This window comes from Pelmatolapia mariae, linkage group LG17 (assembly GCF_036321145.2).
Source record: "Pelmatolapia mariae isolate MD_Pm_ZW linkage group LG17, Pm_UMD_F_2, whole genome shotgun sequence".
Classification (NCBI taxonomy): Eukaryota; Metazoa; Chordata; class Actinopteri; order Cichliformes; family Cichlidae; genus Pelmatolapia; species Pelmatolapia mariae.
In genome coordinates this window covers 17680878-17702478 of record NC_086242.1, presented here as the reverse complement: position 1 = coordinate 17702478, position 21601 = coordinate 17680878, and the positions used below count along the sequence as shown (strand labels likewise).

At 39.5% G+C, this 21601-nt stretch overlaps 1 protein-coding gene across 4 annotated transcripts in view; it reads right to left on the bottom strand.

Annotated features, from left to right (window-relative positions):
• Positions 1-21601, bottom strand: part of LOC134646752 (transmembrane and coiled-coil domain protein 3-like) — a 71033-nt gene that overhangs the window by 21188 nt on the left and 28244 nt on the right. The window contains exon 1 of one of the 4 annotated variants that reach the window (XM_063500646.1): positions 18509-18777. The exons of the other annotated variants lie outside the window; for them this stretch is intronic. Coding sequence (XP_063356716.1) covers positions 18509-18511 — 3 coding nt within the window. The 5' untranslated portion in view covers positions 18512-18777. Of the gene's footprint in view, positions 1-18508; positions 18778-21601 lie in introns of those variants that run through there. 4 annotated transcript variants of the gene reach the window in all.

Sequence of the window (21601 nt, the reverse complement as noted above, 5' to 3'; positions counted from 1 at the left end):
TTGCAGCTTATGGAAGATAATTTTCTTATGTAATCTAGATAAACATACGACAACAGCGGGTGTGACTCCTGACTGACCAGAGGTCTGACAGTAACAAAAAGATTTCTAAAGTTAACTTAGAAAGTTCACAGCTCTCTGAATACTTCTGCTGCGAGTTAAAGCAAGCTGGCTCCTAACAGAGCAGTTTCTCAGACTTGGATGTCCATACAGTGCCACGGCCCTGCAATAGCCTCAAGAGACTAATTAAGAAATCACAGATGGGGGGGACAGAGCACAGAGGGCACATCTGAATGAGTCAGAGTGGCCGAGACATCCTGCTCTCATCCTCTCCTTATTTATTCCCCTTTACGCTCTGCGCAAATTTAAACCATGATCAGCTGAGATGATCCCAAGGGAAAGGTTGCTGTAGATAGGCTTACCGCATGCAGTCAAATCTATTTAAGCAATGGAAAGCAGTTCTTCAGGGGCCATATGCTCAGGATAAACAACAATAAATACGACTAAGAGGACGGAGCAAGCCCATGAAGCCTAATGCTTTACTTTCATTTTCAATTTGCACATTAGAAACTGAGCAGTGAAGCCAGAAGATTTTAGTCAACTAGCTAATAACACCCTGCTTTTGAGCTCTACTTCTCTAACAGTCTGTTTCAGTATTTTAAAAATCAGCCAATAGAAGCGCTACAACACCTTCACCTGCTGACACATCAGTATTTTAAACATACACGAATGCAGATTTTTATCTGATGTTACAGAATCAGGATTTCAGAGCTGAGTGCAAAGCGATGTGTTTATTTTGATACATTTATCTTCTAATCAGTCTTTGAGCTGTTTTTCTAGAAATTCTGTTGACATGCCAAAAGTCTGTGTTTAACCTCTAAACATCTGTGAGATCACAGCTGCCAGGGTTAGGTAAGTGAAAATACCTCCCTGACTCTCCCAGTTTCAGTCAACTGACCTGAAACTGTTTCAAGGTGAGAGTCAGCACATGTCACTGGGCCTGAAAGGACAGAGAAAACAGAAGATCCAGATGAAACTTGAGCAGAGATCCACTCCAGGCTCTGTAAGTTAAAGTCAGAGCGCTCCCAGGATACTAGAGGGACACATAACCTCCAGAAAGATCGGTCCAGCATCCGCACAAAATGCTGATCCGTCTGGGACTTGCTCTAATTTTCTCACACTTGTTAACGACAAACAACCCTAACACTAAAACTCCTCCGCTTATTGATCCCCGACCTGCACAGAACACTTCACCCTTTCCCAGCAGAAAACCATGACATACCATTAATAGAAATGGGAGTCACCAGACACCTGACAATACAGTATTATCGCAATACTTGATTCACAATACCATATTATTGCAATTTTTAACATTTTGCAGTACAATATATTGCAATTTATCCCTGTTTTTCAACTGCAAATGATGACAAGTCAAACTATATCCATTACGATGTTTTCTCACTTCGTTTTTTTTCTGCAAAATGAGATTGTAAAGCATATTAACACTGTCGCTGCAATCATCACTGCAATCAGTCTCTGAGTGAATGAGGTCAAGTTGTTAATTGTATGCTGTTTGTTTCTGATAAAGCAGCAATTACCTGTGATATATTGTCAAAAAATACGTATCTTTTGCTATCTACATAGACATAAATTTACATTTAACTATTACATTTGTGCTCAGCAGCCGTCCAGGAATATGATCAGAATACAACCAGCCTGTTGAGTCGAGTCCCCTTGAGTTGAGCTCATTCAAACTGATGGCAACATGTTGGCAGCCTGTCTGCATTTCTAATCTAGATCGCAATTATTTACAAACCTTCGACAATCTCCCTGTGAGTGATTGGGGTCAGTCCACGTCAGACTGCAACTGTTTGCAGAACAGTTACATCCCATCATGCGAGATCATTGTAACTTATTTAATGAAATATCTGATATATCTGAATATTTATTGCCCCTGAATCAGTAATATCACCATAAAAATATCATGATTTTTTTACCCTTACCCCTAATAATTAACTCCATAACTCAAGCATTATAATAGATCAAATATTTTCAAATCATTACACACAAACTCTAAGTTTATAATCAACATTTATAAATTAAAAATATAATCAATATATCGTGCCTTTCGAATTAATTTTGAATCATTGAACAATAAACAGGATGCTACAGATGGCGTGTGCATTGTCTTTGTTTCACATTTCCAACATTCCAGTCCTCAGCCAAGGTGGGGTGACCTGCTGAGATAGCCTTTCTCACACTACCCTTAAATCCCCAGAGGTGATCTGGTGACTGCTACGAGATGTCGATAGGTAAAAGGTTAAGCATTCTCATAAACTCCAGACACAAAGCAGAGCCAAGTCTTAAAGGAATAAGCTTTGCTGATGTTGACACTGGATCATCACGTGCCTGATCACGGCACTAAAGCAAAGATTATCCTCTTGACAATCCACCGAATTATCGAGGAGAATTCTAAAAACTCAAAAATCTCACCTGCTTGTGGCATTAGATGTCAGGCTGATCACCATTAAAAATAAAGTATTCATGAATAAATTGTGAAAAATGTCATGCTGACTGAGCGACCGGCCTCGGCCTCACCGCAGAAGCTGAACCACTCACATGTCTAAAGAACACGTTCCACTTTCCATTCCGCTATGTGCTTTTAAACATTCAGGCCACATTCTGCAAAAACCTTTTTGCCTCCACATGCTAAGAGGATGCTTCTACTTGTCTGCAGCCTGAGATGGATAAGAGCCCACGGCAGCCTTTCATAACACAATCTGTGCATTTTAGAGCATGAAGATGAAAATGTCTCAGCAGAAGAGCACACATGGCTTACTCTGAAGTCACACTGGATAGTGGGACTCTTTTCAGCAATTTGGTGTTAAGTGTTTGATGCAATTACACTAATGTCTGTGCTAATGATATGAGATGATGACGTGCTATATTTAGGGAGGCACACTGAAGTTCACTTTACTTTATTTGCATTTCATTTGGATCATTTCCCACAATTCAAGGGAACATTAAGCCTCAGCTGGCAGTTCACTGTGGTTCAAGCTGTGATAAACTTCTGAGAGGTGATGATGTGTTCCCTCTGAGATGATTTAGTCGGACACTGATCTGCTAAAAAGCTAAGGAAATAAAATGAATCAATAAATCACACCAGCAGATTGAAAATGAGAGTAACTGGATGGATTTTTGAGCTACAAATCAATAAACAGTTGGCAACTTGTTTACTATCACGGGGGCTCGGCATTCGCTAATGATTCGGTAACACTACATTTATAGCAACAACCCACATAAGTAAATCTTCAGCTTAGAACAAAAAATGACCTACTGTATCTGAGAAAACTGGTTTATGGGTGAGTGGGAAAGCCTCAGCACAGCCTGATCCATGTATATGTTTGTATACAACCTGCTCTACCCATCCATATACAAGTTTGAGACTCAATGGGTGGAAAAAGAGGGAAAAAAAAACTTGTAATCCCCCCTCCTGTTCTCTCTCCTGTCCTCTTGTAATCTGAGATTTTAATCTGCTTTCCATAGTAAAGATTATCCAGCAGCTCCCGTTTAGACGGCAGCCTCAAACGCTCCGCAGAAAACAGAGCGGGGTGAAGACACAGATGTGCAAGGCTATAATCTTGAGAAAAAGACAAAAATAGTTTGTTTCTTTTTTTTAAAAAAAGGACAGATTTAAAGGGCGAGGAAGAGGAAGTGATGAAGACAGAAAGTGGCAGACGAGGAACGAGTGAGAAGGAGAGAGAAACCCTTTCTGCCAAAACAAGCTGAGGTCAGTGTTTGAACTCCACAGGTGGACCATCGGAATCAGATTAGGGCTTCAAAAGAGTGCTCACAAGTTAAGGTCAGAGTATATCATGCGGCCTTTAAGGGAACATTGGCCCATTTTTAAATTTTAATCGCACTGCACAGGTTGCAAAGGTGACCTGTATTCACAAAATTATCAGCCACAGCAGCCGAGTTAACCATAACAGGCTTGGTCAAATTCAGACCCTTCATGAATAAATCATATACATAGTGCACGGCTTGTCCTGCATGGAGGCATTTTAGTAACACACTGTAATAAAATAAAACATTTAAACCAGTCTTCTTAACAGCTTTAATTTGATAGAGTCAGAAATAATAGAGTTATAGAAACCTTGTGCCTTTAATGTATGAGAATCAAACAAAAGACAAAGTATGAATTCAACCTTTCCATCATATTTTTATCCTTCTCAATAATAAGGCAGGAAAATATCCAGAAACTGCAAAAACATGGGTGAAAATGCATTCCATTTAAAGATCAGATGGAGTTTTAAGGTTAATTCATGTCTAGTAGTTGAAAGGAAAAGGTAATGTTGGTAATAAATTGCCACACCGAGGATCCTCAGTCATTCTATCTGAGGGCATCAGAGCAGCTAACCCATTTCTAACATACTGAAAATCCAACCACCAAACTAAAACAGAAGCCAGGTGTTTTCTTCCAAGGCAAAAAGTTATGGATTATGGATTTAGCAGGGTCCGGGTTCATAAGTCTGGTTCTTTCAGGCTTTCTGTTATGGTCAAGAAGCAAACATCTTATTTCGTTATTTTCCTCTCAAGCTTTCCTGTCCAGCAGGCCATCCACCACCTAGCTGAAACGGCAGATTTCCTCCTTCACATATTGCAATTAAGTTGCACAATCACGGCACATACCGTCAACTACAGCTTTCCATCGAAATCCTCCTTCTGTTAAAAGCCACATTACTAAAAGAACAAGCCAGGCCAGTTTAAAACTGTACATGTGGGTTTGTAGATCCAGATGAACTCCTTAACTGTTCCTTTCCTCAGGCTTCCTCCTCCCAGTTTTCTCTGCAGGAGAATCTCCAAATCTCACATGAGTGATGTTTATATCACACTCATTAAAACTAGTTTGTCATCTTTGGTGCTTTGAAACTCTGTGGCATCTTTCCAGTTATTTTAAAAGGGCAAATAATTAGAAAGACCCGGACCTCAAAGTTGCACCAAGTTCAATCAGTTTAATGTTAAAGTGCTCAAAGACCTTCTTAGTTTTAACTTAATGAGTAAATATGGGAATGTCAGTGTGCAGCAGACTAAAAACAGCCATTTATACTGTGACGCTGCCCGTTTCAGTCAGTGACGCACACACTGTCAGTTTGGCTGATTATTTTTTCATGACTCTCTACAGCTCACCTCAGACAGTGTATGTTAAGAACAGCTTGAAGTCTGCTTTAGCATCTAAAAACGAGAGAAAGAACAATGTTTTTGCACTGCAGCCAGACAGCAGCATCGCCACTAGCTGCGATGATGAAGCTCATCGTTAATGCCAACAAGAACAAGTGCTGCTGTGAGACGTCACTTAAATCTGTTAAGCTTTGTTGGGCCAAGTATAAATGCAAACCAAAGGGCGACTGGAAAAAGTCTTTATCTGGAAACTAATAGAAGCAAAACCCAGAAAAGAACAGGAAATCAATATCTTTATTTATTTATAATCCACTAGGGTTAAAAAAATGAATCCAGTGCTGAAGTACCAAAACCAACAGATGCTATCCCGACTCCAAACACAAGCCAGTCCCCATAGACTCTCATGTTAAAATGCCCGGCTTTGACTGTGAGAATAACCCATGAGTTTTGATCTCTATTGCTAATTTCACCCTTTAAGACAACTGTACAGGGGGTGATTTTTATCATAACTGATCTATTTAAATACTGATAATCCCTGAAGTTGGGGTGGTAGCCACTTCACTCTCTGGTAACAGAATACCAATGACAGTGATAATAGCATGAATTGCATTCATAGAAAAGTGGCATTCCCTTTCTTAACCTTTTAACACCCAACATATTGAATATTACTACCAATTTGAATGTTACTGGTTCGAACCCTGGCTCCTCTAGTCTGCACAAAAGCCCTATATCAGTAACTGTCCATTTAAATTTTAGGTAACTGAGACTCATTATGAGGAGCTCATGGAGAGATGCAAACTATACAAATTATTGTGTATTCAAATACCAACCATATCAAGGAAAGAGTTCAGTTACAGTCCACTCATCCAAAGGCCGATGCTCCATTTCTGGATGCCTCATTAAGAATGCTCTTCTGCATTTTAAACTCACACGCAGCAAAGTCTCTAACATACTTAAAAGAGCCGAGTACACCAAGATGTTGGCAGCAGTTAAAACCAGCGCCGTGGTGATACAACTCATCCTGCATAGTAGCCTTGAAAGGTGTCCACGCATTCTGAATGTGTTGGCACACAACAACATGCAAACACCCCCCGCCCGTGAATTACATAAGAACTGGCAGGTGAGTGGGGCAGAGACTCCACGGAAATAACTATGACTTTATTTACACACTGTGGAGCGTGTTTCACCAAGGCAGCGGCTCACACTTTGTTTTTATTGTGGCTTGTTCCAAATGCAATCAGCATTTTAACGCTAAAAACAATATTGTTTATACTTATTCATCTGAATCAACTAATCACTCAAACATCCATTTTTTAAAATAATATATTTTCAAGTTGATGTTGTTAAATAAACTTTGATGTGACCAGATTTCCTCAGTGCAGCATTTCAGGAGACTATAACTTGCAGAATTATTAATCATCGCTTACTGGTTACCACAGAGAACAGGGCAGCCACACATCTTTACAACTTACAAGACCGCCTGAATTCTGATGTAAACCACCCCCCTGTGAGCGTTTCTATACTTCAGACCAATATTCTGTTCATTTCTTCATACAGACTAGGTACTTTCAAATCATTTGCGTACAGCTCAGCTTACTGACCATCACGTGACTCCAGACACAAGCAAATATAATATAAACAAATGCCAGAGGCAGACTTTGAGGCCACTTATGTTGCAGAGCTAGGCTGGATTCTTTCAGCACCTTTGCAATAGAAATTGAGACACCTTACATAACAATCACAACAACGCCAACATGAACAGATGTAGATGATGTCTTCAAATTGCTTGCATTGTCAGTCCAAAATGAAAAAAAAATGAAATTTGAATAATCTATAAGAAAAATAACCCATAAATCCATAAAACTGGAAGCTTTGCCTAAATAAATACTGATTTTTGCTCTTGTACATATGACAGTGTGACAGAGTGCTGAACAAATACTCCACAACTTCTGAGCAGAAACCAGGCCACACAGGACCACATTAATGCAAGACTACACCGAATAATGATTTTTATTATCAATGAATCTGCTGATTAATTGTTGACGTTCAACTCACCTCGGAACAGTAACAATTTTCTGCCAAGAAAAAAAACATTGTATCACTCTAGTGGAAAATGAAGTTATATTTCAAATGTAGATGGAGAGCTGAAATTGTTATTCAAAAATATCAGCAGATAAACATTTAATGTTCAACCATTTTTTTTGTCCAGACAACAACTCAAAAGCCCAAAAACAGTGAATGTGCAACAATATATAACAAAAACAATAGGAGAGAGGCCAGAATCAGCTAAAACGTAAGAATCCAACAACAGCAATCATCACAATGTGCACAATTATTTCTTCACAGTAGAAACATATAGCTACGCCACGTAGTGTTACATTACTGCAGGACTACAATGGGCACAAAGGCAAACAGCTACTTTGACTAATCTCTTAATAATCACACAATTGACCAGAAACCGTGAAGCTACAAGTGTTCCTGACCACATGCAGTTTTTAGAAAATGGCACAGCTGTTGTAATTTTCCCTCTGTACACCAACACAGTGGGTTTTAAATCAAACAATCCAGAAGTGCCGACTGTCAGCTTTCATTCAAGAGGAGTGTTACGATAATAGTTTATAAATTACATTTGGGGTTTTTCAGAGTAACTGGAATCATTTTAAACACCAGGATCATTTTTAACTGTTGCATGGAAATCATTTTAATTTTGACATTTTATTGAAAATTCAGGTATTTAAAAATAACAGGAACATTGTGGGGAAAGAAAAATCACATTTCTTTTGCTTTTTTACAGTGTAGGACCAGTGAACATGTACTCACTGTCCACATATTTATTCAATTCAATTCAATTCAATTTTATTTATATAGCGCCAAATCACAACAAAAGTCGCCTCAAGGCGCTTTATATTGTACAGTAGATAGCACAATAATAAATACAGAGAAAAACCCAACAATCATATCATATGACCCCCTATGAGCAAGCACTTTGGCGACAGTGGGAAGGAAAAACTCCCTTTTAACAGGAAGAAACCTCCGGCAGAACCAGGCTCAGGGAGGGGCGGCCATCTGCTGCGACCGGTTGGGGTGAAAGAAGGAAAACAGGATGAAAGACATGCTGTGGAAGAGAGACAGAGATTAATAACAGATATGATTCGATGCAGAGAGGTCTATTAACACATAGTGAGTGAGAAGGTGACTGGAAAGGAAAAACTCAATGCATCATGGGAATCCCCGGCAGCCTACGTCTATTGCAGCATAACTAAGGGAGGATTCAGGGTCACCTGGTCCAGCCCTAACTATATGCTTTAGCAAAAAGGAAAGTTTTAAGCCTAACCTTGAAAGTAGAGATAGTGTCTGTCTCCTGAATCCAAACTGGAAGCTGGTTCCACAGAAGAGGGGCCTGAAAACTGAAGGCTCTCCCTCCCATTCTACTTTTAAATACTCTAGGAACAACAAGTAAGCCTGCAGAGCGAGAGCGAAGTGCTCTAATAGGGTGATATGGTACTACAAGGTCATTAAGATAAGATGGGGCCTGATTATTTAAGACCTTGTATGTGAGGAGCAGGATTTTGAATTCAATTCTGGATTTAACAGGAAGCCAATGAAGGGAAGCCAAAACAGGAGAAATATGCTCTCTCTTTCTAGTCCCTGTCAGTACTCTTGCTGCAGCATTTTGGATTAACTGAAGACTTTTCAGGGAGTTTTTAGGACATCCTGATAATAATGAGTTACAGTAGTCCAGCCTGGAAGTAATGAAGGCATGAACTAGTTTTTCAGCATCACTCTGAGACAGGATATTTCTAATTTTAGAGATGTTGCGCAAATGGAAGAAAGCAGTCTTACATATTTGTTTAATATGTGCCTTGAAGGACATGTCCTGGTCAAAAATGACTCCAAGGTTCCTCACAGCATTACTGGAGGCCAAGGTAATGCCATCCAGAGTAAGGATCTGCTTAGATACCATATTTCTAAGATTTTCAGGGCCGAGTACAATAACCTCAGTTTTATCTGAATTAAGAAGCAGGAAGTTAGCGGCCATCCAGGTCTTTATGTCTTTAAGACATTCCTGCAGTTTAACTAATTGGTGTGTGTTACCTGGCTTCATGGATAGATAGAGCTGCGTATCATCTGCATAGCAGTGAAAATTTATGCTATGTCTTCTAATGATGCTACCTAGGGGAAGCATGTATAATGTAAATAGAATTGGTCCTAGCACTGAACCCTGTGGAACTCCATAATTAACCTCAGCATGTGAAGAAGACTCTCCATTTACTTGAACAAATTGGAGTCTATTAGATAGATATGATACAAACCACTGCAGTGCAGTACCTGTAATACCTACAGCATGTTCTAATCGCTCTAATAGGATATTATGGTCGACAGTATCAAACGCTGCACTGAGGTCTAGCAGGACAAGCACAGAGATGAGTCCACTGTCAGAGGCCATAAGAAGATCATTTGTAACCTTCACTAAAGCTGTTTCTGTGCTGTGATGAGCTCTGAAACCTGACTGAAACTCTTCAAATAAGCCATTCCTCTGCAGATGATCTGTTAGCTGTTTGACAACTACTCTTTCAAGGATTTTTGATATGAAAGGAAGGTTGGAGATTGGCCTATAATTAGCTAAGACAGCTGGGTCTAGAGATTGCTTTTTAAGTAAGGGTTTAACTACAGCCACCTTGAAGGCCTGTGGTACATAGCCAATTATTAGAGATAGATTGATCATATTTAAGATTGAAGAATTAATTAATGGCAGGACTTCTTTGAGCAGTTTTGTAGGAATGGGGTCTAAAAGACACGTTGATGGTTTGGAGGAAGTAATTATTGAAGTTAACTCAGAAAGATCGATTGGAGAAAAAGAGTCTAACTTAACATTAATGGTACTAAAAGTAGCTGTAGACGATATTACATCTGTGGGATGATTATTGGTAATTTTTTCTCTAATGATAAAAATTTTATTTCTGAAGAAGTTCATGAAGTCATTACTAGTTAACGTTAAAGGGATTGTTGGCTCAGTAGAGCTCTGACTTTTTGTCAGCCTGGCTACAGTGCTGAAGAGAAACCTGGGGTTGTTCTTATTTTCTTCAATCAGTGACGAATAGTAAGATGTTCTGGCTTTGCGGAGGGCTTTCTTATAAAGCAGCAAACTATTTCTCCAGGCTAAATGATGATCCTCTAAATTTGTGACACGCCATTTCCTCTCCAGCTTACGAGTTATCTGCTTTAGGCTACGTGTTTGAGAATTATACCACGGAGTCAGGTACTTCTGATTTGAGACCTTAGTTTTCACTGGAGCTACAGTATCCAGAGTCGTACGTAGTGAGGAGGTAAAATTATTAACAAGATAATCGACCTCTGTTGGAGTAGCGTTCAGATAGCTGCTCTGCTCTATGTTGGTACAGGGCATTGAAGATGATAACAGTGGGTGGATTATATTCTTAAACTTAGTTACAGCACTATCAGAAAGACATCTAGTTTGATAAAGTCTACTCTCCACTGCTGTGTAATCAATTATTGTAAATGTAAATGTTATCAGGAAATGATCAGACAGCAGAGGGTTTTCAGGAAACACTGTTAAATGTTCAGTTTCTATGCCATATGTTAAAACAAGATCTAGAGTGTGATTAAAGTGGTGGGTGGGTTCTTTTACATTTTGAGAGAAGCCAATTGAGTCTAATAACAGATTAAATGCAATTTTGAGGCTGTCATTTTTAGCATCTACATGGATGTTAAAATCACCCACAATAATTATTTTATCTGAGTTGAGCACTAAATCAGATAAAAAGTCTGAGAAATCAGAGAGAAACTCTGTGTAAGGCCCAGGTGGACGATAGATGATAACAAGTAAGACTGGTTTCTGAGTTTTACAGCTGGGGTGGACAAGGCTAAGCATCAGGCTTTCAAATGAATTAAAAGTCTGTCTTGGTCTTTCGTTAATTAATAGACTGGTGTGAAAAATTGCTGCCACACCGCCCCCTCGGCCTGTGCTTCGAGGTTTCTGGTAGTTAGAATGATTCGGGGGTGTTGATTCATTTAAACTAACATAATCATCCTGCTGCAACCAGGTTTCTGTAAGGCAGAGTAAATCGATTTGTTGGTCAATTATTAAGTCATGTACTAACAGAGACTTGGAGGAGAGAGACCTAATATTTAATAATCCACATTTCACTGTTTTTTTATGGATCTCACTCTATTTCTGACTGAGCTATCACCACAGACCACTGTAATGAGGCAGGCAGCATGCTGTCCTCACTTGAAGAGATTGAAAACTAAAATGTTGGACGGGCTGAGCCAAATTTAAGTAGACAGCTAAATGCATGTTCTAACAGAGTGGAAAACCTGGCAGTGAATCGGCTTCATGTGATATGATTAATGGGGGAAAAGCCGTGTGCGTGTGTGTGAAACCAACACAGGACCTCTTTGATGGGTGCTGCATTTGTGTGTTAGCTAATCCACACCGTGTTACTCACACACCCGGCATCACTGCTGGTGTGTGTGTCTATTCACTGTCGGCTTAGCCCACTCAATCCCTAATCCAGCAGCACAGAGAGGGAGAGACGAAGGCAGGGAGATAGATCTGTGTACCTACATGTGAAAAGTCTTGATAATTTTCTCTCTTCTTATCAACTTTAAGCGCCATTTATTCATTCATACAGCAAAAAGACGGAAGCAGATTCCACCAGTTGCCCTGACAACAGACGCAACCGATTATAGCCGGCCTCGCACTTCGCCAGTGAAGCGAGTCAAAGGCGAAAACCATCATTCAGCTCTCATTCAGCAACACTCACCCCTCCCATTTTCTTCTCTATCTCTCTCAATGGCCAAACAATGGCCTGGGCTCAGCACGGATCATCACTGCGATTTATGGTGCTAACGGGGCACTTTGTGTGTCTGCTGGTCATAACAGCAGGCTTTAAGAAAAAAAACAGGTCCCTTCTATCCCTCAGAGCTAGAGCAACAAAAATACAAGGTCTGGTCAGAGCTTTTGCATTAAATCAGGTGCTATGACGAGCAGGGAAAAATCCATAAACACTCGAGAACAACAACTCATACGCTCTATTTTCTATTTCAGAGAATAAGATTACATCTGTCGCAGTAGTTGAAGCAGGAACAATCTTGCAGACAAAGAAAAAGTGGTGTTTATAGCACTTCTTGCAGCATATTACAACCTGTAGGATCACCTAAGCATGTGGGATAAACAAACGTTATAACATCTGCTGCTTTCCCTGGTAAAGGATGGAAATAAAATCCCTGTTGTCTATCTCTCTCTCTAGATACCCGCTGTGTATGCAGAGATGTACCTGGGCCAACACACCTCTGCTATTCCCTCAGTGCAATTAATGTTACAGCAGACCGAGAGACCACTGTGCTGAAACTGGAGAAGCAGCTAAATAACTTTGAGGACACCTGTAACTGCTACCAGATCAGACACGTCAGCGTCAAAGTATGAATAAAAGTAAAAGGAGGAAAAAAAATTGCAGTGAGCGCTCAGCTCCACAGAGATGGCTCACATTTTTTATTATTAAAGCGGTGGCAACAGTCTGTCACACAAACAAGTGAGAAGACAATATTAATGTATGGATTCAATCACTCAGGCTGGAGAACTTCAGGAGAATAAATATAAAAATATATATTTTGTTCTGTTATGTGTCAGCCAGCAGATATTGAGCTAAATCCCCAGAGATGGATCTAACGAATGCCACGCTCGTTATAGCTGACTGATTTATGGAATCTTTTTCTATTAATCAATTTTTTTTAAAAATTGTGGAGGGTTGCTGCTGCAGGTTGGTATAGAATCAGCAGTAATGTGGCTACTGGACCAGACTGTTGAGGTGAAAACATTCGATTTAAAGGTTCATCTACATTCCAGGCCTCTTCTACAGTCATGAGCTGTGGGCAGTGACCGAAAGAATGAGATTGCTTGGCTCTGTGATAAGGTGAAGAGTTTAGTCATCCACAGGGAGCTTGGACTGGAGCCATTGCTCCCTAGCATCAGAAAAAAGCAGCTGAGGTGCTTCGGCCATCTGATCAGGATGCCCCCAGGGTGATTTCCTTTGGAGGTTTCTGAGGCACAACCATCTGGGAGAAGACCCCAGAGCAGACCCAGAACTGGGACAAGGGTTAATATATCTTACTCAGGAAGAACTGGGAAAATTAATATCCTACTTATGCTGATTTAACCATGATCCCACTGCGATAAGTGGAAGATGAATGGATGTAGTCCTAAAGCCAAAGATAGTATAGCCAAGTAAAAAATGAAAATGCTTGCTAGGTGTCTGTGATAAACGATGCAACCATTAGCTGATTAATTGGTTAGTTGGTCCCTGGAGAATAAATTTTGATTAAACTGATTAAATAAAAGTTACTTTTTTATTAAAATGGCCCGTTTCAGTCACTAAATAATCATATTTTCCTCATTTCTTCAACTATTAGAAAATATTCCAATAGTTGACTTATTGTATTCTATAAACCATTTCCTGCTATCTTTTTTAGGTCAAACCAACAAATTATAGGCTACAATAGTAAATATTAAACGTAAACATTGGTTGCCCCCTTCAACTGATTTCTGTCCATCAGATTTAAGGCTTAAACAAGGGTTGAAATAAAAAAATAAAAACCTGTACTCCAAGCAATACGTACAAGTCTTGAGAATGACTGGAAACATTTAAATGAAGAAAAAACTGCATGTTAAAAAGGATATATTTATGATTAAATCTGGCATAAACTATCTTTTCTTTGGTGTGCAGTCATCCAGCACTCAAGGGAAAGGTCTACGCATGACGCACTTCCAAACCAAAATAAACCAAATGCATGAACAAACTTGATTTAACTGTTGGCAGACCTGTCATATTTTTAGCAATAGTAAATAAATACCTGCTGTGCCTGTGCCAAAAAATGTGGAGTTAAATCTTGAGGAAGACAATCCCCTTCTCTTTGCAGACACGAGAAAAAGATGACTTGTAAACAAACGCTGCCTACAGGGAATACTGTCAAGAGCTCGGAGAAGGAAACACACCTTATCCCCTTCCTCTGGATCAAAGACACAAACGTCCAACATGAAGAGGGAGAAATATCTCCCTTTGAAAGCGATCTTGTGAGCAAAAGCTACTTGATCCAATAATCATAAACCTCTGTGCTTTTTCTTCTTGCTGTATTACAGTTAGATGTGAAACTGTGAAAAGATAAATCCAAAAATTTAAGTCAAGTGACCAAAGAATAAAGAAACATTTTAAATCTAAAAACAAAGAGTTGAAAAGACAAAATTATCTGTGCAAATACTAGTGACGCAGGCAGGGAAAGAAAGGTGTTACTGAGGGAAATCGTGCAGGCTTCAGTGTTCAGACACTATACTCTTCAGCTACTAAGTGGAAAAATGTGCTTGAGGAAAGTAAATGAATATAACCTGTTAAGAAGCCTTAGGGAAAGGCTGTAAACTATGTCTGCACCAGGCTGAATGTGAGGCATCGCTGGAAAGATGCTCAGTCGACCACAAGTATCCCCTGAGTGTTGTCAAATATAGGATAACAAGTGAGGATGTGGCGGTTTGCCTCCAGTCGCTGAACAGCTCACGAAAGGTGTCATGGGCTGAAAAATGCCTCGGTGTACCTGTGTACCACAGAGACGAGGTCCACAGTTGTGTATATGGGTGTCAGCTGGCCCCCAAAAAAGAAAAAAAACTGGTGTTACCATTTTTTAGCTCTTTAACCAATCAAATTAAACCAAGCTGAATAAGAAAACAGTGTCGCCTCTAACCTGTGAAAGTCATGGCTGTATAAAAGGCGAAGAAACTCATTTTATGTTAACAAGTGGCAACTTTGTGGGACCGAAAAACAAAGCAAGGCAGTCACCAAACACTCCGATTTTAAAATGTTTAACTTTAGAGCAGGACAAAACATGTTTACAGCTCTCTACAAAAAAAAAAATAGCTTTGACCTGTATGCATTGAGCCCTCCTTTCATAACTACTACGAATTTTTTTTTAATCCATTCTCATCCATTTGGATTCTAGCAAGGTTGTATCAGCAGAGCAAGCCATAGCCAGCCAGCATCTGCAGGAGAGTGATCTCACAAAAAACTCTCCTGTGAGGTCCAAGTCACCAAGAAGCCTGAGCTTCAGTTTTGGTGAGTACTCAGTCATCTTGTTAGACTGTCTACCAAAAATACTCACTACACAAATTCTACTCACACTACATTTAAATTAAACCCATCTGCCACATTCTAGCAGACCTGCAAGGTGTATTTACTTTCTGCACAGACAACCAGACCAGTTAAATGCTCGGCAAATGATCTTGCTCTCTTAGCTGCTGTTCAGTCCAGCCATTTGTGACACTTTCTGAATGTGTATGGAAATCATTTGGCAAAGTTGGAAAAATATTTATAAATCTGATCTTCCCAAATCCTAACTCATAAGCAAAACATCTTAAAACAAACCCTTCTTTCAAATTGTGCTAAACCCAAACACAAGCTATGAAATGGTACGAAGGTATTCGGTTGCATTCAAACCACACATCTAAATATTGTCAATAACATGGCGGCAACCAAGACAATGACTTTGAGGCTTCAAATGCAGGGTGGGTGTAGTCACTGTGGCCACAACCAGCTTTCACAAACAGTCTATGGCTGTCACACAGATCTTAACATACAAGTCAGCTTGATGTTTTTTGTAAAGGACTTCACAAACTGAATCATGGAGGAATGTTTTTGCATGTCATAACATGTAGTCACAGGTTAAGGAGGATTAGCACTGCAATCAAGTCAGCGCGGCATGTAGATAGCACTGTATGGTCGTTTTACCCTCCCTCTGACAGGATGCCCCTGTCATTGAGGAATTTAAATGCACTTCCGAACAACAATAATTTCCGTTTAGGTTCTTATCTATACTGCGAGATTTGTATATAATGGCAACACATAATGACTTTACCTGAAATCAGTAAAACTGCAGACAGACCTGACAAACCTGCTCCACCACTAACTTTGTCTGTGGGCATGTATACTCTATCCTATTCCTTTAAAAACTGTCAACATTATGTGTCCAGATAATAAAACAATGCTGAAAGGATTTAAAACAGGGGTGTCAAACCCACAGTTTGGAGGCTAGAATTGAGCTGCCGAAGGGTTCAGTGCAGCCACTTTAATATTTTAAGAAAAATGCACTAATTTCCTGCAAAAGGATGGAAAATTAAAAGTATTTTTACATCTCAGACAAGCTGCTTGAATAATAAAGATTTAAAATACTATAAGTGAAGATTCTGTGACTTTTTACTGTGCACTAATAATTGCCATGACCATGTAATTACAGCCGACTCAATGAATGTATATTAGTGAGATAAATTGATGACATCTCAGGTAGTTCTACCCGAGGCTTGCTCATTTCCTTTAATAGGAAATATTATCTTCTGTTGCTCCGACTTTGCTGCTAGTCCAATTTTAATTTCAGTAAGGTTTCCAGTAACTATTGAAACAAGACTAACCTGATTAAAAACAGTTACAGTTCAATCATTCTCTCACTTTTGCCTTTCGGCCTCCAGGTTGCGGAAAACAGAAATCAACCTAACTGAACAGATACGTTTCTTCTTCTTTTCCAAAGTTTGTGAGTAATCATATTAAATAATCGAGATCTCAATATTGACCAAAATAATTGACGATTGATGTGAAGAACATGTGAACATATTTTATTTAACAGCGATAATCCCAAATTCCCCTCTAAGCTAAAGAAGGATACTTCTTTTTATCCCAATAACCTTTAAAGTGACTGATTTCAGATCAGATGCTGTTTTGAGTATTAATCACATGTCTTTCCTGTCTCTTTAGGGGCTACAGGCTTCATGTCAGACTCATAAATAATGGAGAAGAACATGAAAAAAAGGCTCAGAGAATCTCCTTTCCTCCATATTCACACACTTATTACGAGTCTATATTGAAGCTGTACTGACTTTCATCATATTCCACAAAAATCTACTGTGTGACTTTCTAGTGACTGAGTTTTCCAGCCGGGCCAGATTTTTTAGAAGGGTCTTACAGTTTTGGCTTTTGGATAGGGTAGATAACGTTAAGGGTAAAGACTCAGGGAGTATTACATCACATGAGATGTTTCAGGCTGTAATGCAGAGAAAAGAAAGCATGTGGGTTAGATCATATTTCTGCTTAACTGCTTTCCTTTTTGTTTTTCCAGCAGTTTGGCGCACGCCTCATTGCCAGATTGTGATGATTATTAAAGGTAAAAGCCGGTAAAAATAGGCAGTCTTGATAATTATAGGCCTATAGCTTCACCCAGCAGACTTCAAAACGGATGTGTGTATCTACAAGATTTAAAACTTTAAAAGCAACATGAAGAAATCCAATGCATGCTGAATGCTTCTGAAAATAAATCATTGTGGGTTTATTGAGTATGATTTAGAATCCCACGCTACCAATTCCAGCTGAGGAAACACTGGTACAGGTGTGTTTGAATTCATTAGAGGCCATCAAAACAAAACTTCAGCTTCCAATTTAGCTGATCTCTCTATAAGACATATACAGATATTTTGACAGTTGTTTCTTTAGATCCTGGTGATAGTTTAAATCAAAAACAAAAAACAAAAACAGGAATTTATCTTTTTTACACAAGTTATTATGTAGGGGTTTAACTAGTCTGGACCTATTTGAGTACAAATTGAACTGTATGTGAGTTTGACAACCCTACAATAAAGGAGAGGTTTCATCTACTCAAGCATAAAATACACTTGTGTTTATCAAATAGCCATAAACAACGGAAAATTGACAGACTAGTTTTCCTACTGGTATGCATCATGTCTGGATCAATAAAAACATCCTGTAGTGGAGTCAAAATTGCTTTAAAATTTTATTAGAATAAGCTCCGTTCATCTGAACCAAACTCCATTAAGAAATCTGTTAATTTAACGCTTCCTAACATATCGTCAACATGATCAATAATCAATTTTTTTAAAAGGTAAACATTCCGGAAAATAATCGATTAAAGTATAAGACTAGTGCCGAATTCAAGAAAAGCTCCAAACGTTAAATAATGAGTGTGTAAATATTTTGTTTATGTACAGGATACGCACAAATTCCAACAAGCAGGGGAAAAACGGGATTTTCTAAATGAAGTGTGACAAGGCACGTGAACACAATACGTGACGGTCGGCGAAAAGATGACTGACAGCTGTTGGAAAGAGGAGGAACGCCACTTCATCCCAGTGACAGAAACTCGACGGTTATAAATAACTTATAAACTCTGGGGTGGAGATTTAGGCGGTCAGACAGCAAATCCGACAGTTTCACAGACGTTAGCTCGCTAACTGACTTCGTATTAGCAGAAAGGACATATTTACCATTTTACCGCCGCTGATTTGAGCGTATCCCTACTTCCAAACTTTTCTCCCCAGCAGCAGAGCCAGCTCCGGACATAATCTTCGGGCTCACACTGGCTCCCCTGTGCCGTTTCTCTCCGTGTGAAAATTAACCGTTAACACCGTCTGTGAACCACATGCCATCGGGGTTCCCTCCTCCACTTGATGCTGCTGCTGGAAGCCGACCAACGGCTACAAGCAACGGTGTGGTCCCCTCTCCTAACCAGCCCGCCGCGATAATCTTCCTAAAACCGGCGAGCAGTGGACACACAGCGTGTAACTACGCCCCGCCCACCTTTTTACAAAGAGGGAGGGGCTGGGAGGCATATCGAATACGCCCACTCTTATTAATTTATAATCCGAAAAAGTGGGGTTCCTTGGTCGAACCAGTGAGATCTGCTGGCTTTTTTTTTTTTTTTTTACTCTCAACAATATCTTTATCAATATTTAATAATAATTAAAATCAAGCATAACACAGTCCCAAAAGGAAATAAAGAAAAGTTTTCCTCTTATTCTGGGCTCTTTTATCTAATGGAAATTTTGGCCCAGGAAAACTAGGCCATGGGTCATCAAGTTACAAACAGGCTGCAGGGCACAAATGTTTGATGAGGCCTTTTTTAAACATAAATAGTTAAAATCCTTCCGACTTTCCCTTATTCATTGCTATTGAGCATGTGAGTGGTCACATGACTCAAAATGTGTCATCAGGACTTCCTCCTAACCATCCAACCACATCCAGTAGATTAGTGTCCTTCCCCGAGCCTGCTTCTGTTGGAGATCTCTTCCCGTTACAAAGGAGTTCTTGCTCCCCAATGTCACCAAGTGCTTTCTCGTGGCAAATCAGCTAATTCGAGGGATTTTGTCCCTTTTGAAGTCGTACTCACAGTCGCAGCAACTTGAGAACCCATTTCGGTGTCACATTAAATGATAAAGATTTTTTTCATTAAAATGTATCATTTTTATGATATCACAACATAGTGTTTTTTGATCATTCATATGTCTATGTGACAAATATGCTTGTAAACAAATTTTATGGTGAACTCAGATAAACTTTCCTCCTTCAGCAGATGAATATGTGAAACCCATGACAGAGAGCAACAATCCATAGTAGGAAAATCTACATAAAACATAATTTTGACAGGACGATAAGGCGGCTTTATTCTAAATATAAGCATAACAACAATATACTGATGCAGTTTAATGCACAATATGCAGCAGATCTGCCACATATTCATCAGTCAATATTCATCATCAATCTTCACAGGAAGATTACGATGTGAGTTCTGTATATATACTGTATACAGTATATAATCCAGACCAGCACCACAGCGGCACTAACTTCAATAATTAATGCACTGTATATTCAAATGATTAACCCTGTCAAGGTAGAAATTAGGGTTGAGCTGTTAGATTGATGGGATTAATTTTTTCCTTTTCTTGCCAGTAAAATTGACGTCAGAATGAATGAGAGTACATTATTCAAAAAAAATCCAGAAGCGCGATCCTCTCCAGACCCGTTTGAAAATATAGAAAACTCCTCTGCTGTGACTAATAGCATGTGTCTGATTTAGTGTTTTACAAAAAATGGTTGAAATAACCCATCTGAGCCTCCGTTCCGTATGGAAACCCTCCAAATCTATGCAAATATTCTTCAAATGATCAAACAAACTCTATTAATGGTGCATGTGAAGCATATTTGAGTTATTGCTGGTAATGTACTTGTAGAATACATTACATTGTGAGAGACTGGTTGCATATGAGTGTAAAATTATCAAAAAAAATAAGTTTCTATGCTGCTTGGTCCTTTCACACTAATAGAAGTTTCCAGTGCAGGATATTCTGACCCTTTGTGAATTTGCCACCTTTAATATGACCTGTGTTTTGCCAAAGTTCTTGGTTACACCTAGTGGAAACACAGTCACATGGATAATGTGATAGACATGACACCGGTTAGATGAATTACTCCACAAAGGTCTTGGGATTGATTCATGAATGATTTAAAGGCACAGCAGCTCCAGTCTGGCCCCACTGATAAAGAAACCAATTAGGATGATCCGTGGCCTTGTCATGTGATCTGAGCCTACTGATAGTTTTCTGTCAAAATGGACATTAAGAATTAATCCCCGCAATGTAAGTCCTCTGGCTGGCACTCGACCTCACCCTGGACCTCCAATCTGGTGAAAAACACACCAGTATCCTTGTGGCGTCCCACTCTTCTGTCATTCTTTATCACTTTCTTCTCCCTTATGCGCACATGGACCTGAAGCCTAGTTTATGAGGATGCTGGGTGAGTCAGCGGGCTGTTAATCACCGTGACAAGTGTGTGTGCTGACAGGTTGGATGCCGTGAGGTTCGGTGATTCAGCCTGCAGGGGAGAACACAGCACCTGGCACTGAGGCAGCCCGCAGGCCACGAGCCCCCGTACTGAGGTTCAATGTGTTCCAAACGAATCACATCGCCTTATTTCCACAAGTGTGCACGTGCATCTTGGGGTCATCATTGTATAGCTTCAGGATGAATCAATCCTGATGCACTTCCACTCCATTTCCCCTGAGTATTGACATACAAAATCCATTTGTGTGAAAAAGAGATAGCAGGCAGAGTTAATTGTGACATTTAATTAGGCACAGATTGGTGGCCTGTTTGTACTTTCGAATTCATTTGATTCAGGGCAAGCTTTATCTACAAGCTCACAAGCCTTTAAATACCATTAAGAGCAGACCTAATGGATATGTCCAAACTTGTGACACTTGTGAGACTGTAACACAGAAAAACAGGTGCAGCAGAGCACGTTAAGGAAGTGTTTCGATTTACTGCAGGAAAACCTCAAATTTATCCACATGGACACACGCATGCACTCCGTCTTTTTTTAAATATCTCCTTTGACTTTTAATAAGTGAGTAATAGAGCTACAAATCCAGTTATGTTTCCAAACCAGAGCTAGGTTACATCATTTTTTTAAACTTCAGCATATAACCCCCAGAGTTTAATATCATAAAATGATGCAAAACTTCTTTTTGCGTCAAGGAAGCAAATCTTTACATAATTTCAGCTGTTAATCACAAGATGCCATTG